Here is a 15604-nt window from a genome sequence, read left to right on the forward strand (position 1 = left end):
ATTGCATATCATATCAATATTGTGGAGCAATATATAACTTTTCTGCTTCGATGACAGAAGGTATGAAATATACGTCAATTTGACAATTTCAATTGACAATATGAATTATTTAAGATAGTTGAAATATTCTCCGCGACTCGCGCACGGTCGTTTCTCGTTTCCCTTCCAAGTAATTGCACACCGCGAATACATTTTATGACTCTTTATGATCCATATGGGGGGGGGGGGGGCACACTAACACACTAATGGAGTTGTTCGAATAATTACTCGAACATGTTTAAAAATCTATTAAAATACTTTTAATTTAATTTTCGTGTAAGTTTTTAACTCCATTCTTGAATGCAACACTGTCAACAGTGCCAATATGTATAAAGGACAAGTGTTTAGTTTACTGTGTGTGCCTCATATGTTTCAGGAAAGATTTTCTCTTCGAGACCTCAAGTGCCACCCCCGCTTCCCTCTTGGCATCATGGATCAGTGTGGACCTTTTTAGGTCAGTGTGTTCTCAAAACCCATTTGCCAGTCTCTCTCAAAAGTAAAAAATTGCGAGTTCAGTCGACCTCAGAGCAATACCCCGTTTGCTCGTAGCGCTCAAAGTGTGAGCAAGCAGTTGCGCTGAAAAAGATTGTGCCTTACTTTGAGAAGCAATCGAGCAGATTTTTTTGTGCGGACAAGTGTTCCAGTTTGTATCACCTGTGATAGCAATTATTTTGCTGTTATAACCAACTGCAACGGTGCAACGTTGCCGTACTTCCAGAGCCAGGAATTTGGTACCAGCGGATGTGTTCATAGACAGTATAGTGCGCACACACAGACATTTCAAAAGACTCATACTAGTAAGTATGACCCTCTTGGATTATCGCAACAATGAATATTTTACTGTGCAAAATATGAAGAACGAAAGTAAATTGCAAATTATATTGCTGTTTATTGGAGTAATTATTAGAGCAAAATACTTTCGTACTTCTTATGTCGCACACTAAAATATTCGTTGTCGCGATAATCCAAAACAGTTGTATATTCCTGGAATACACCGTAATATAGTAGTATATAGTAGTTTTTGTTTTCTTCTCTGAATGCTCATTTGTGTTGATCCATTTGTTTATATGTATTGTTTGTCTTTCCTTCATTTCTTAGTTTTTTATTTTCCAGTTTTGTGTTTCTGTACAATAAATTATTTAGTACCCTTCGTACAAACTCTTTTGCACCATTGTTCTAGAAACCCTCTCAGCTTTGATTACAGGTACAGGTAAATAACCTCACACTCAATTTAAAACCAGCATCCATAGTAACTACTTACAGTCTTTCTCTTTGTCTAGGACGTCCTATATGAACGTCTTATTGTCATGTTGTGATTATCTCAAAAGGAGTCATAAATGATGATTTTTTTTGCACGATTGTTTGATAAAAATAAATTTTGAAGGGTGCATTAAAGTTTAGAAACCACTATATTTACGAAACGCCCCCTTCCGAAAACTTTCCGTATTAGAAAAGTTGTCCGGCTCAACATGGTGCCCAAGGTTTCTTAAAAAACTTCACTCAAACTAATTAATATCAACATCTTTTAAGTATTATGTGGAATGAAGCAATAAAACAACATAACTGATTTTATAATGGTTATAAAGCTGAACTTGTGATAGACTACAAGCTCATGGGAAATTTTTAAGGGGTCTTTTGACTCAACATGAATCACATACAGTCCGTACAATATAGATACTGTTGCAAGTCATTATCTACGTCAGAGATCTTAGTTGACATTGTGTCCCAATTACAAAAAATTCTTGAATTCATTTTAAAACAAATATTACACATAATTATTGCAAAGTGTATTATTCGCGGCGTGCAAGTACTTGGAAGGGAATTGAGAAACGGTCGTGCGCGAATAGCGGAGAAATTTTGCAATTTTCTTAAATAATTCATATTGTCAATTGAAATTGTCAAATTGACGTACATTTCATATCTATTGTCAGTTAAGAAGAAACATTATATGTTGCTCCACAATATTGACATGATATGCAATTATTATATAAAGGTAAATTTAATTAATTGTATTTTGCTTGCAGTACTGCATTTTAATAACTAATTTTATTTACTACATAATTGTTTACGTTTTAATAACATAACCTGAATCTTATCTTTTCTTCTTATTATTTTTTTGGACTATGGCCTTGACAATTATTTAGTAACCAGGACTAATGTAATTGGCCAATATAATTAAAAGTGCGAATAAAGTTGCAGAGCGTAGAAATAGGTGTCGCTTTGCCGAACTTGCACGGTACCAATACAACAAAACAAATTAATATTCAATGTAAATAAATAAAAACATTAGAAATAGAAAACAAAAATTAAGTTATAATCTTACGTTAAAGTAAATAATAAAAGCAATAAATACAGAGTGTCCACGGATGGGGTGTCCAAGAGGAAAAACTTTGTTATTTTCAATTTTAGCGAAAAATGTCATTCTTGATAAAAAGTTTTGCTTGTTCTAAAACGCTATAAAACAAAATGAAATTCAAGTTTTTCAGAACCTGTTTAATTTTGTAGCCAATTTTATGTAAATCCCTATAAATTTTTGCACTAAGTTCGAAATCATAACAATAATCTAGTGTTGCCACTTCCAATATTATTTCTATGCATATATAATAAAATATGTCTAGTAGCTATAATTCCAGTGTACTCAGCTAAACGATTCTAAAAAGGAATACAACTATGACTTAAATATTTCGTGTTGGTATCATGTGATGTCATATGCTATGATGCAGATGACGAGCAACAGTATCTATATTGTACGGACTGTATACATCAATACTACAAATATGTAATAACAAGTTTAGAAAATATGCCATCAATTCTTATCAGTACAGGTGAGTACATACAATTTCAAAAACACTGACCATTATTGGTACCAAGAGCAGGGAAAATTTTGGATTTTTTCAAAAACATTGGCTTCATTTTCACCAATTTGAGACAGTACAGTATTCATACACAGAATTTTGCATCGTTATATATGTTACAGTTCAAGTTGATTCTCAGTTAGAGTCGACTCCAACTAGTTGGAGTCAACTCCAACTGAAACGAGCAGTAAAAGTTGATTTTAAAAATTTAAATCAACTTGTACTAGTTGGAGTTGACTCTTCCTGGATCGATTCAGTAAATGTTGATTATACGAGAATCTCAAGTGCATTTTTGATGAGTGTGCGTTTCTTTGTCTTGACCGTTTTAACTACTTATTAGTAGAGTCTGTAACGTCGTCCCCGTTAGGTTAATTATTCTGATTCGATTTTTTGCACAAACATACTCAAAGAAATACATCCGTATAACAATCCTTATAACAAATACACAGGGTGTCACACGGTACCGCGGTCGAAAAATTGTTTAATAGTTTTTTTTTCTTTGGAGTTGTATGACTACGGGCATTTATGTACCAAGTCACCAAAGTGACTCTTTATCGAACGAGTCTGATATTACGAGCAGAGGAAGCGAAGCGAGCAACAGACGCGTTCGGTAAAGAGTATTGAGGTGGTGCGTACAAAATTGTATCGTCAATCATAAAAAACATTAACACTTACTTACAACTTTGAGGACATTTTTTTAATTTTAGACGAAATAAAAAATTCGTATGACAGTAATGACAGATGACTTTTGCATGATGGCCGGTTTTGATGTTTAATCGATAGTTATCAATATTGCATACCTACCTAATTACTAAATCTGTAAAGTTTTGATTTATTTTGTATGAATATACCTAATTGCGAAACACTACAAAATTTTACTTTTTGACATAAATTTTATTAATAATAAGATAAATTTTGTACAATATTTTTAATAATTAAAGTAAATAAATTTTAATTTCACTAGAATAAATAATCGATTGCTGCCATTGACCACTTACATTCAATCTCGGTTAATTTGATTAATAATCGCGGCAGGTAAAGTAACATTCTTCTTTCAATACAACAAAGTGTTACTTTACTGCCGAAAATGAGTACAATAATGAATGCTTTTAGTGACGTTTGGCGATAAACAATGATTTTAAACAAATTCGCAAAAATAATTTTTTCACTTTGTACAAATTTTTTTAGTACCTTTGGGCCTTTTTTTCTAAAATTGACTGCTGTCGAGTTATTAGCGACTTAAAATTTGAAAAACGCCAAAATAACCATTTTCAAGGTTTAATAACTCGGTTAAAGATAATTATTGTGAAAGTCGAGCGAGCGGCCGTGGAGTAACGGCATAATCGCTGGCCTCATACGCCAGTCCACGTGGGTTCGAGCCCTGCCAAAGACAAACCATTTTCATTTCCAATAATGACACGAGCCCACTCACCGTGCCTCGGAGAGCACGTTAAGCCGTCGGGCCCCCTGGGCTAGTGTACATCGACATTAGTTACTTGAAACAGGGTTAAAGATGTAATTGGCGCCGGAACTGTCCGAAAGGCAAAAATGCCATACGATATTAGACAGCGAACACGTAAAGGTTGGAATAAATTCATTTTCTCGAGAATTGACGATTTTGGAAAAAAAATCCCGAAACAGGTCAGTTTTTATTTTTATACTGCGCCTTTTTGGCATATATATCATACTAGTGACGTCACCCGTCTGGGCGTGATGACGTCATCTACGTTTTTTTAAATGAGAATAAGGGTCATGTGATAGTTCATTTGAAAGGTAATTCAATTTTCTATTCAGTAATATAAACATTAACATTATTATTTATACAGGATGTCCAAAAAATATTTTTTTTAATTAAATTTTTTGACAAAAAGAAGAATGTGTGTAATTTATTTAATTCATAATACATTTTACTCCTATCAGAAAACAGGAAATAATGTGTATTTGACAAATAAAAATATTGTTTTTTACTTAAATTCAGTATTAAAGCAGCCACCCACCTTCCTCTTGACAGTTTGAACATTTAATTTAAGCGAAAAGCAATGATTATTTTTCAAATAAACATTTTATTCTGTTTTATGAGAGCAGTAAAATGTATTTTGAATTAAATAAATTACTTGCATTCTTCTTTTTATGTCAGTAAATTGAATCAAAAAAATAAAAAAATTTGGGCACCCTGTATAAAAAATTATGTTATTAGTTATATTATTGGATAGAGAATTGAATTACCTTTCAAATGAGCTATCACAAGACCCCTATTCCCATTTAAAAAAATCATCGATGACGTCATCACGCCCGGATGGGTGACGTCACTAGTATAGTAATATATGCCAAAAAGTCGTAATTTAAAAATAAAAATTGACTTGTTTCGGGATTTCTTTCTAAAATCGTCCATTCTCGAGAAAATGAGTTTATTCCAACCTTTACGTGCTCACTGTATATTATGAAAGTCAGAAACTAAAAAAGCTAAAGATTAAAGCTACCTCTATAAGATCCTGAAGAAATTTTTGTCATTATTTCATTAATAAGATATTATTTCTAATTATCAACAATGAGCGCTAAGCGCGTATTGAGGCGGCCGTCAATGTGAGTGCGAGTGAGATTCACCATTGGACGGCCCAAATGGTGCATCTCTTTAGCACTCACCATTGACGGCCGCCTAATACGCACTTAGCGCTCATTGTTAATAATTAAAGATAAAGCTTAGTAATAAAATAGTGACAAAAATTTCTGCTGGATCTTGTACAGGGGGCTATAAACTTTGATTTGGTCACTTTCTGACTTTCATAATAATGGATTTTAACCGAGATTAAGCCTTGAAAATGGCTATTTTTGCATTTTTCAAATTTTAAATCGCGTATAACTCGACAACAATCAATTTTAGAGAAAAATCACAAAATACCTTTTTTTGCTCAGAATAACTCAAATGATCTAAAAAAAAATTGTTCGAAGTGAAAAAATTATTTTTGTGAATTTGTCTAAAAAAAATTGTTTAAACAATTTATCGATCAAGGTACTGCCTGGCACCCAGTAGATTTGTTATAAGGACCTCTTTTTGAGTAAGTTTGTGCAAAAAATTCGAATCGGAGTAATTTCACTAACGGGGACGACGATACAGCCTAGACTAATTTGAACATATTCAGTAACATTAATTTAATTTCTAGCATCGGCTGTTTGTGTGAATCAGAATCAACTTTTACTAAATGGCATTGGGAAGAGTATACTTTTCCTAGTTGGAGTCTACTTTTACTAGTAAATGTTGAATATAAATCTTCATTTTATATTTATAATCAACTTTTACTGAAACCAGCCGTTAGAGTCGACTCCAACTAGTTGGAGTCAACTCCAACTGGATAATCAACTTGAACTGTAACATATAGAACATTTAAAAGTTTGTAGATTAAAAAAAATTAAACTCACCTTTGCATTTTTAAGATGGGGTAAACTTGCCGAAAGTTCATTTAATATTATTCTATTGATCTGTTTAGTAACGGAACTACTAATCAAATCTTCAACTTTAGCCTCATTAATATCTTCACTTTTAAGATCATGTGTTCTTCTACAATATAAGAATTTATATAAGTGATGGATTTGACTGTTATTTGATGGAAGTACTTTTGATCGAAGAATAAAACTACTTTTAACTATGGAAGAATAAAACACTGAAAACTTTCTCTTTCTCTCACTTTCTCGAGTGATATATTTTTACAACGAATCTACACTTCAAAGTTGTTAGATGAATATGTTGTGCAGGGTAGAGCTTTTTGTCTCAATTTATTCATTTCCAAGCATTCTAGTAAAGATAGCTTTAGGATATCCGTTAGTTTTGAATGCAGAGAATCTACACTAACCGGCACAAAATTCCGCCACCCAAAATTTTTGATTAAGTTTGACAATCTATAACTTTATTATTTGTACTTCGATTTTCAAGATTCTTGCACGAGTTTATAGCTACATATATTGATGTCAATTTGCTATTATTCCGGTAAAAAAATTTTTTTGCTTAGATGGCATTATACGGGGGTGAATGTAAGCGTTGTTTTTTCTCCTAACTTTAAAAAATTCTGTGGAAAAATTGGAGGGCTGATTTTGTTTCATACTCCTTTTGTATTATCCTGGAGGTATCACTAAGGTCTTGTTTTTTGAATTATCTGAATATCTCTTTTCTTGTAAGAGCTGTAATTAAAAACACTACTTTGAAGGTTTATTTAATTAAAAATATCAAACGCACTAAAATTAACAAAACAAAACAATTTTAACAACAAAACAAAACAATTCAATAGCGGTTATGTCCACCTCTTGCAGCAAAGACTGCTCGCAATCTGTTTAGCATCTAATAAAGATGTGTTTTCCTTGCCTGGGGAATAGCCCGATATTCCTCTACCAGGGCCATAACTGTACCAAATTTTCTGGAGGCCTAGGATGACGACAAATAGCTTTTTTTATTCATCCCATAAATGCTCAATATGATTGAGATCTGGGATGCATGCGGGCCATTCTAATCTTATCAATCCAACCTCAATTGTATGAGTCAATCAGTGTTTTTATTTACAAAAAATGGTACAGCTCTTACAAGAAAAAAGGGGTGAAGTCGAGTTCGCTCCGCTTCGTTCAGGTATATTTCAGAAGGGTACGAATTGGCTCCCGCATGAATGCGGGTAGGCTCTCATATAATCGCGGAAACATTAGACATTGTTGCCAAATCGTGTAATATTTATACTGCTTAGGAAATTTACATAGTGATATAGACTTTTTATAGGAAAATTATACTTTTAGACAAATACTTTTAGAGTTTGTTTTAGTTCAACATTGGCATATGTGGCAATTTTAACACAAATTATCGGTGTCGGCCGGTATGCGTTCGACCGTTTTGCGCTCTTACCTGAAATCGGCCGGTTTGCGCTCTACACTCTAATACCCGAAAGTTAAGTTAGGACCGAAGGGTTAGGTCTTCCTCCTTTCCCATAGATATTTCTAGGAAGGTACCTGTTTCTAACAAAAAGAGAAAATTTGAAAGAAGTGACAACGCTGAGTGATATTTTCGACATGTTTAGGTAAAATAAATTTTGTCTATGGGAGCCAATTCGGACTCTACCTTTTTTAGTTCAGGTAAAATTCTTACCATTGGGAGCGAACTCGACCCCGTCCGAAAAAAGATATTCGGATAATTCAAAAAACAAAATGTTGGTGATGCCTCCGAGAAAATATGACAGTACTATGAAACAAAATCAGCTATTCCATTTTTCCACAGAATTTTTTAAAATGAGGAGAAAATACAACGCTTACTTTCACCCCTGTACAATGACATGCAAGCAAAATTTTTTGTTACCGGAATAATACCAAAAAATATGAATACATGTACATACCTACAAACTGGTGCAAGAATCTTGAAAATCGGAGCACAAATAATAAAGTTATAAATTGTCAAACTTGATCAAAAATTTTGGGTGGCGGAATTTTGTGCCGGTGATTGTAGTAAAGTTTCTAATAAAGATAGATAAGATAGTGTTATTGGTTGTTAAAAGAATGATTATAATCTATAACGTGAAGTGCACATATAGAATCTGCTTTTCTATTATTGACAGCCCTTTTGTGTTCTGCTTCATGTTTGTAAAAAAATCTACCAGTTTGACCAATGTACGTTTTTGGGCAGCCACTTACACAGTAGTGTAAACAAACTTATACTTATGTGGTGACTACCTAAAAACTTGTAGCGTTCAAAACTGGTATTTGTAAGGTATTATATTTAAAAATGTATAGCAAGCAGAACACAAAAGGGCTTTTAATAATAGAAAAACAGATTCTATGTATGCACTTCACTTTATAGATTATACTAATCCTTTTAACAACCAATTTCAAATTTTCCACATTTAAATTAAAGGCCTTAAGGGCAACCAAAGTCCGAAAATTGAATTTCTTAAGTTTTTTTGGGTTATGATTGAAAATTATTCTCTGAAATCTTCTCTTTCCAACGATATATAACACATTATAGTAGAAAATATCCATGGTTACAAAATTTTTTGAACATCTGCACTCAACTTACCGTGTACCGGTAGCTTTATAGCCTATTAGAGTGTTTTATGTTTTTGAGATTTCCTGAATACTAGGTTTTTAACTTTTGATGTCAAATATCTCTGGATCCTTAGATGATATAAGGTCCAAATTTTTACAGTAGTTGTACATAGCTAATATCAAGTCCCGCGTAAAGTTTTATTGAAAAATGTACAAAAAAAAGTAAAATAAAAAATAAAATCTAAACTTTTTTAGGTTTTTTTGTAAGAGTATTTTAAAAAAATTTAAAATAAATATTTCTTTCACTTTAACTTTACAGAAATATACGCGGGACTAAGCAATACATCTAGTTTTAAAATAAACAAAAAATTAGGTATCTAAATGCTTTGGTTACAGAGCTATGTGACACAATGTTAACATTGTCGTTAAAAGGGACTTCGGGTTCCCTTAAGCTAGGGTTACCATAATTTATTAAGGCCAAATCCGGACAGGGGTAGTCCAAGTGGTTATAGAAAATGTAAAATGTGAATTTGTCTGTGTTGCTACATCTACATTGTACATATATGCGAAAATGCATATGGCACAATTAAAAGTACAGCTGTTTTGCTACAATATGCAACTAACATCGAAAATCTCTGCCAGTTTAAAATATATAAATATACACCTATGTTTTAACATACTTTAGACCTAGAACACAGTCAATTACACAGTAATCATTACACTAACTCAACTGACTGTCAACTGATTATTGTCTGCTTGTGCTTGTGCGCTGCTGACAAGCAGTGTGACCAACTTAACTAGGTACTGCACAGAATGAAATTTCTCACCATTGTGGCAAGTGTTTTCCATTTTTTTAGTAAAGAAAAAAATCTGGACATTTCTCAAATCCGGATGCCAATCTGGACATGTCTTTCAAATCCGGACTGTCCGGACATATAGTCACCCTACCTTAAGCTATCTTTATTAGAATCTATGGAAAGTATTAAATTAAACTCCACAAATGATATAATTCTGAAAGACCAACTTGACCAAAATTTGAAATGACCTCTGTTAACACATTCACGGACACAACTGCATATGCATACACTTATATAAAGGGACCTGCCTGTGTGAAGATGTCTGAATGTGTTAACCACAATAGAAATAGACAAAATCGAATACATGGGTCACATTATTAGGAAGGGCCAGAGATATGAAATTCATTTTGTTTCTCTAATCTACTAACTACATTGTCAGGACTTCTGTAAAGCAATAAATAATAAGTTATTTATCAAAAAATCAGTTTTTTGGTTAAGTCAGGTGTACCACAGGGGTCCCATTTGGGTCCATTACTCTTTAATATATTTATTAATGATATTACCAACTGTTTTCATGATTGTAACGACTTGCTATTTGCTGATGACTTGAAGTGCTTTAAAGTTATAAAAAATCATTATGATGCTGCCATATTGCAATTAGAACTAACTAACCTCTCTGCATGGTGTTCACTTAATGGTATGAACCTTAAATCCAGCAAATGTCATGTAATTAACTTTAACCGTACTCACCACCCAATATTATCAAATTATTACATTGATGGCCAATTGCTCAACACTGTAAATAAAATCAAGGACTTGGGGATTACACTGGAAAATTGTCTTTGTTTCAATACTCACATCATCAATGTCATTCAAACATCTATGAAAATGCTGGGTTTTGTAAAAAGAACAACTCGTGATTTTACAAACATATCCAGTATTAGAGTTCTTTATTTCTCCTTGGTCAGGTCTCACCTTGAGTATTGTTCTTCAGTGTGGTCCCCACACTACTTGGTCTACATTAGGAAACTTGAACAAGTCCAAAATAGTTTTTTCCGTTACATTGCTTTTAAGCTTCATACCTATCAAGATTACACTGTATGGCAGCATTAACTGCAGGTCTCCTTTCTTGCAAGCCGGACAAAACAAAGGGACCTTTTGCTATTATTCAATATCTTAACTGGTATATGCAGTTGTTCTCAACTACTAAATAAGATCGCACTCTTTGTACCACCTCGCACCACTAGACAAGTGCCAACATTTTATGTACCATTCCATATGTTTAATTATTCACTTTAGTGTATCCCAGTACCCAGAGTCTTGAATTTAGCAAACTCCCTTTACAATTTACAACTGTTCAACAACTCCATCAGTCGTTTTAAAAGAAATTTACATGGGATCAATATTTGAGTGAAACGTCTGTAATTTGTTAACTTGTTTTTATATTATTTCCTATTACATATTTACTTCTATATTATATTTATATATCTGTATGTCTGTTTTTTATATTATATTATGTTATTGTTTTTATCTGTACACTATGTATTTATGTAACACTTTATGTTTAATTAAAAAATGTAATGTACTTTTATAGAATTGGGCTTGCCCGTAAAATAAATAAATAAATAAATATCATTTGTAATAAAAAGTAGGAATGTGATGCTGTACCTATTAAATGGCTCTTTTTATTTTTATTTTTTTATTTATTTACTAAGGACGTTCTACACCTTCGTTGCGGGGTATGCCTCTCAGAGGAAAGGGGGGAAACTTATATGCAAGCGAAAGTTGGTGACAATGCATTTATAGCAGAATACTCAAATCATATGTTTCAGTATTGAATACTTTATAAAAATAAATTATAATAAATTACGGAAATTACGGAATTAATTATAATAAATAAATTAAAAATAAATGGTACAGTAAACAATCCTCATTTTTTAATATGTTATTCCTTACAAAAAAACCTTTAATTTACGCACAAATAATTAAAAATCGTAAATTTGGGTCAAAAGTTATTAACTTTTTAAGAATTCCCATAAGAGCCCATGTTAAAACGTAACTTTGACCCTTAATAGTAATTAAACAGCATGGTAAAATAATTTTTAAAAAATCATGTCTTAGTTTTTTGAAGTAAACTATAACATACTAAAATTTCATGCAAATCCTTAATTCTTTGCCGAAGGTGTAGAACATCGTTAAGGGGAACCCCAATAACAGTAAAATACAATAAAGAAAAAGTAAGGTTTCATAAATCTTGAGATTATGTGGTGAGCGAACATAGTGAGCTTAGTGAATGCAAGAAATCAGAATGTTAAGAGTCTAAACAGTGAATGTGTAGAGAACCTCAGAGACCAACAGCAAATAGTGTTTGAAGTGGCATCTAACGGTACGATTCCGACATTGACAGCAGGTGGCAGACAGCAGTTACAGTTGCTACCATGACATACATATTTACTTTGCAATATTAGTTTGTATACTTATTAGCGACTGACATTCTGCTGGACAGCAATTGCAGTTGCTGTCCAGTGCAAAGTAGTGACATCTGTCATGGAGACAACTGCAACTGCCTTCGATATCAGAATCGTACCTTAAGGGCAAGGAGATAAAGCAGAAAGTTGGCCAAGGGGATGGAAGATAAACACGGATGGTATGGGGATAGAGACACATTTTTTAGAGAGAAATACGAGCAATTTAGATGAAAGTCAGTAGACTTAGGGTCAGAGACGAGGCACTGGGTTAAAAAATTTTTTGCTTATTTGTAGAACAATGTAGTTGTCACTTGTCACTGAGGAAGAAATACATTAAGGTGAGACGAATTAGTAGATATCAGAAGGTTAATAAAACTGTACACTGACCAAGGATGTCCAAAAAAGAATGCATGAGGAGGTAAGAGAAGATGTATGGAGTAGTGACAGAAACGATCAGGGATGACCTCCTTTAACAAATTCATGGACACACTGCATATGAAGTCACTTACTCCATAAGATGTGTCTTCATCTGAAGCGTGTCTGCAAATGTATTAACTTTCAAGGCACTCCGATGAGAGGATAGAGTCTCTTCCCTTGACAAAATGGGAAACAATGACAGCAATTACAGGAGACTGAAGAGGTTTCTCAATCAACTACAAAGGAAATATTAGCTGTGACAACCTGACTGAATATAGGAATATACCAGATGGCTTACTTCCAATACCTCCTGAGGTAAGAAGAGTGTAGAGGTGTGTGATGGTGAGTTTTTGTATCAATTTGTCAAGTATGTAGTATTTTTTGGAGGGTGTTGACTACAGTCATTTTATGATAGAAAAAGAGTGAAAGGAGAGAGGCACTGAAATGTATGTCACTGTGTTTGCTCAATGTGATGGCAATATGTTTGTTTATGTCTTATTAAATATACAGTAAAACCTCCGTTAACTGAAATAATTGGGGAGGAAGGCCGTTTCGGATAACGAGAATTTCGGTTAAAAATAACATTGTTTTCTGTATTCTTCTTATATCAAATTACATAGTATTTTTCGTCAAAGTTGGTATTAAAGAATACTATGAGGTAATTTCGCAATGTGTTTTATATTTAATTGCGTTCTTTAGTTGTATGTAAGCAATGTTGACGACTTTGACAAATTAACATCGAATTGTTTCCGTTTTGAGGTAAAAATTTACTTTTATTGACGAAATTATTGAAACTGTCAGCCGTTTCGGTTAACAGAGGTTTTACTGTATTACTATATTAAATTGTTTCTTATTAAAATATTGGCTGACAACAACATGAGACATAACATTTGTGTCCTACGACAGCCAACGTGTTAACTATGTAAAGAGATAGTAGAATCTAAATAGGAATAATATAGTTTGTTAAACATAATAACTTACTGGTAGCCATCTATTTCTACAGAAATCACATCTTCTATTTCAGATTTTAACTTCTGTAAAGTCGCTTCGTCCACATTTAACTCTTTGTAGAACTGTGGTAAGTCGTTATTTACCACAAGATGTGTTCTTGTAACGTGTTGTGTAAGAGGCAGGTTGTTATAATGACAACGATCTTCAAGCAACATATAACTTTTGAATCCGTAATACCTCGGCATATTCAGCTTAATTTGCTTTTCTTCTATAGTTTTTACTGCTTTAATTTCGTCATACACACTATCATGTTTCCGCTCCCTTTTCTTTTTGTATGAGAGATCGAGAATAGGGGGGTAATTCGGACTGGACGTGTATTCTTCCTCATGACGAATTATTGTTGATGCATATCTACAGCCTAACAGCCGTTGGCAAACAGAGGGACTTATACGGATAACACTCATGTTTCTTTAATTCATAATGTTATTAACTGATACTAAAAGCTAAAAGTAATACTTTTTCCTAGAATATAAATGAAAAATGAAACATTAATTTATAACCTAACTATCTTTTGAAATATCTTTTCTTCTTCGCTTTCCAAACCTCCTGGGCCTGTAACATCAGTTACACCAGGAATTTTAAAACATTCCACAGCCACCAAGCCCTGAAGTAAAAAAGGCAACGTCGCAATTGATGACGTCGGTAGTCTGATTCTTGGACTACCGCTTTGTTGTTCGGTGCTACCGCTTTCGAAACCACAATTTTAAAGTACACATTCTGGTAAAATTTATAGAATTTTATATTCTGGTAAATATATTAATTACAAGTTTGTACAAAATAAAATTAAAAGTAATTCCTTGTAAGCAACGTTTATTATACAAAAAAAAAACAATATCAAGAATAATACTTTATTTTAAATAAATAATATCTTATTTTAACAGTGGCGGCTCGTGGCCTTGGAGACAGGGCCGGCAAGGTTTTTTTGTCTCCTCATATAGGTATACCATCAAACTAAAAGGTTTAAATCATCATAGGAGATTTTGTTGTTTTTTGTTTTTTTTTTATTTGATGTACTTGACATTCTCTCTTGTTTCATGGTGTTTCGACAATACGTGTTGATTCTTTTGAGACAAGATAAATCCCGTTTATTTGAGGCAGAAATTGGTGGTAATAAGAGAATTGATGAACAGTTTGATGTAATGAATTGCAGTACTTACTACATAGAATTATACATACATATTTTGTAACTTATCCCACTTTCTGAAAATATTTAGATCGGCATAATTTTTAAGTACCTAACTTGTAATAATAAATATCTTGGAAATTCTTTGGCAAAGGTAACTTTAAATTTTGAATCGTCAAAGAGGTCAAAAATTTGCAAATCTTCAAAATTCGAAAAACGAGTATCTATTTGTATATAATAGTAGGTATCCAAAATTTCAAGATATACCTACTCGTTTTTCGAGATATGTATCATGTCGTTGTCTTTTTTGGGATGGTTTGGAAATATCAAGCGAATCCAAAACGTCACTGCGTATAGGTATATTGGAAACTACTATAATTACGAAAATCTCTGAGATTTTGCACCAGCTTTCGTATTCTATTTTTGGAATTAATACTGTCAGTTGACTGATTTTGAACAACAATGAATATCTTGGGCAAACTCTGTCTTAAAAAATATTTACAAGAATATTAAAAGAGTAATTATTTAATAAAGTTTTCAAGGATTGCTTCACGGATCGAGGTATCGCCACTTTCAAAATCGTCGCCTTCGATAATAAAATCAAAAATTTCCAAAAGCTTTTCACGAAAATCTGCTACAGATACTAAAACTACCAGAGATATGAGATAATCTGCTTAGATAAAACTAACCGAGATTTAAAATTTCATCGTGTCTGACAAACTGTTCGCTTTTTTTTCGAAACAAATTTGTTCTTAAGCAGTAATCCGTTTAGGTGAGCTAAACTAGCAAGAACAGACGATGGTATCATGCAAAACTAAATTCATTATATGCGCATAATAGTGAGTAAATAAAGCTTGTGATGCAATAGTTTTAACTTTTGCCTGG

The 15604-nt window shown here is 32.9% G+C and overlaps 1 protein-coding gene across 1 annotated transcript in view; it reads right to left on the bottom strand.

The window, feature by feature from the left end:
- LOC114326140 (28S ribosomal protein S30, mitochondrial) overlaps positions 1–14123 on the bottom strand; it is a 34300-nt gene extending 20177 nt beyond the window's left edge. Inside the window, exons 1-2 of the mRNA XM_028274388.2 lie at positions 13567–14123; positions 6312–6450 (exon numbers count right to left, since the gene is read on the bottom strand). Coding sequence (XP_028130189.2) covers positions 6312–6450; positions 13567–14000 — 573 coding nt within the window. The 5' untranslated portion in view covers positions 14001–14123. The remainder of the gene's footprint in view (positions 1–6311; positions 6451–13566) is intronic.
- Positions 14124–15604: the final 1481 nt, after the last annotated feature.

This window comes from Diabrotica virgifera, chromosome 5 (assembly GCF_917563875.1).
Source record: "Diabrotica virgifera virgifera chromosome 5, PGI_DIABVI_V3a".
Taxonomy (NCBI): Eukaryota; Metazoa; Arthropoda; class Insecta; order Coleoptera; family Chrysomelidae; genus Diabrotica; species Diabrotica virgifera.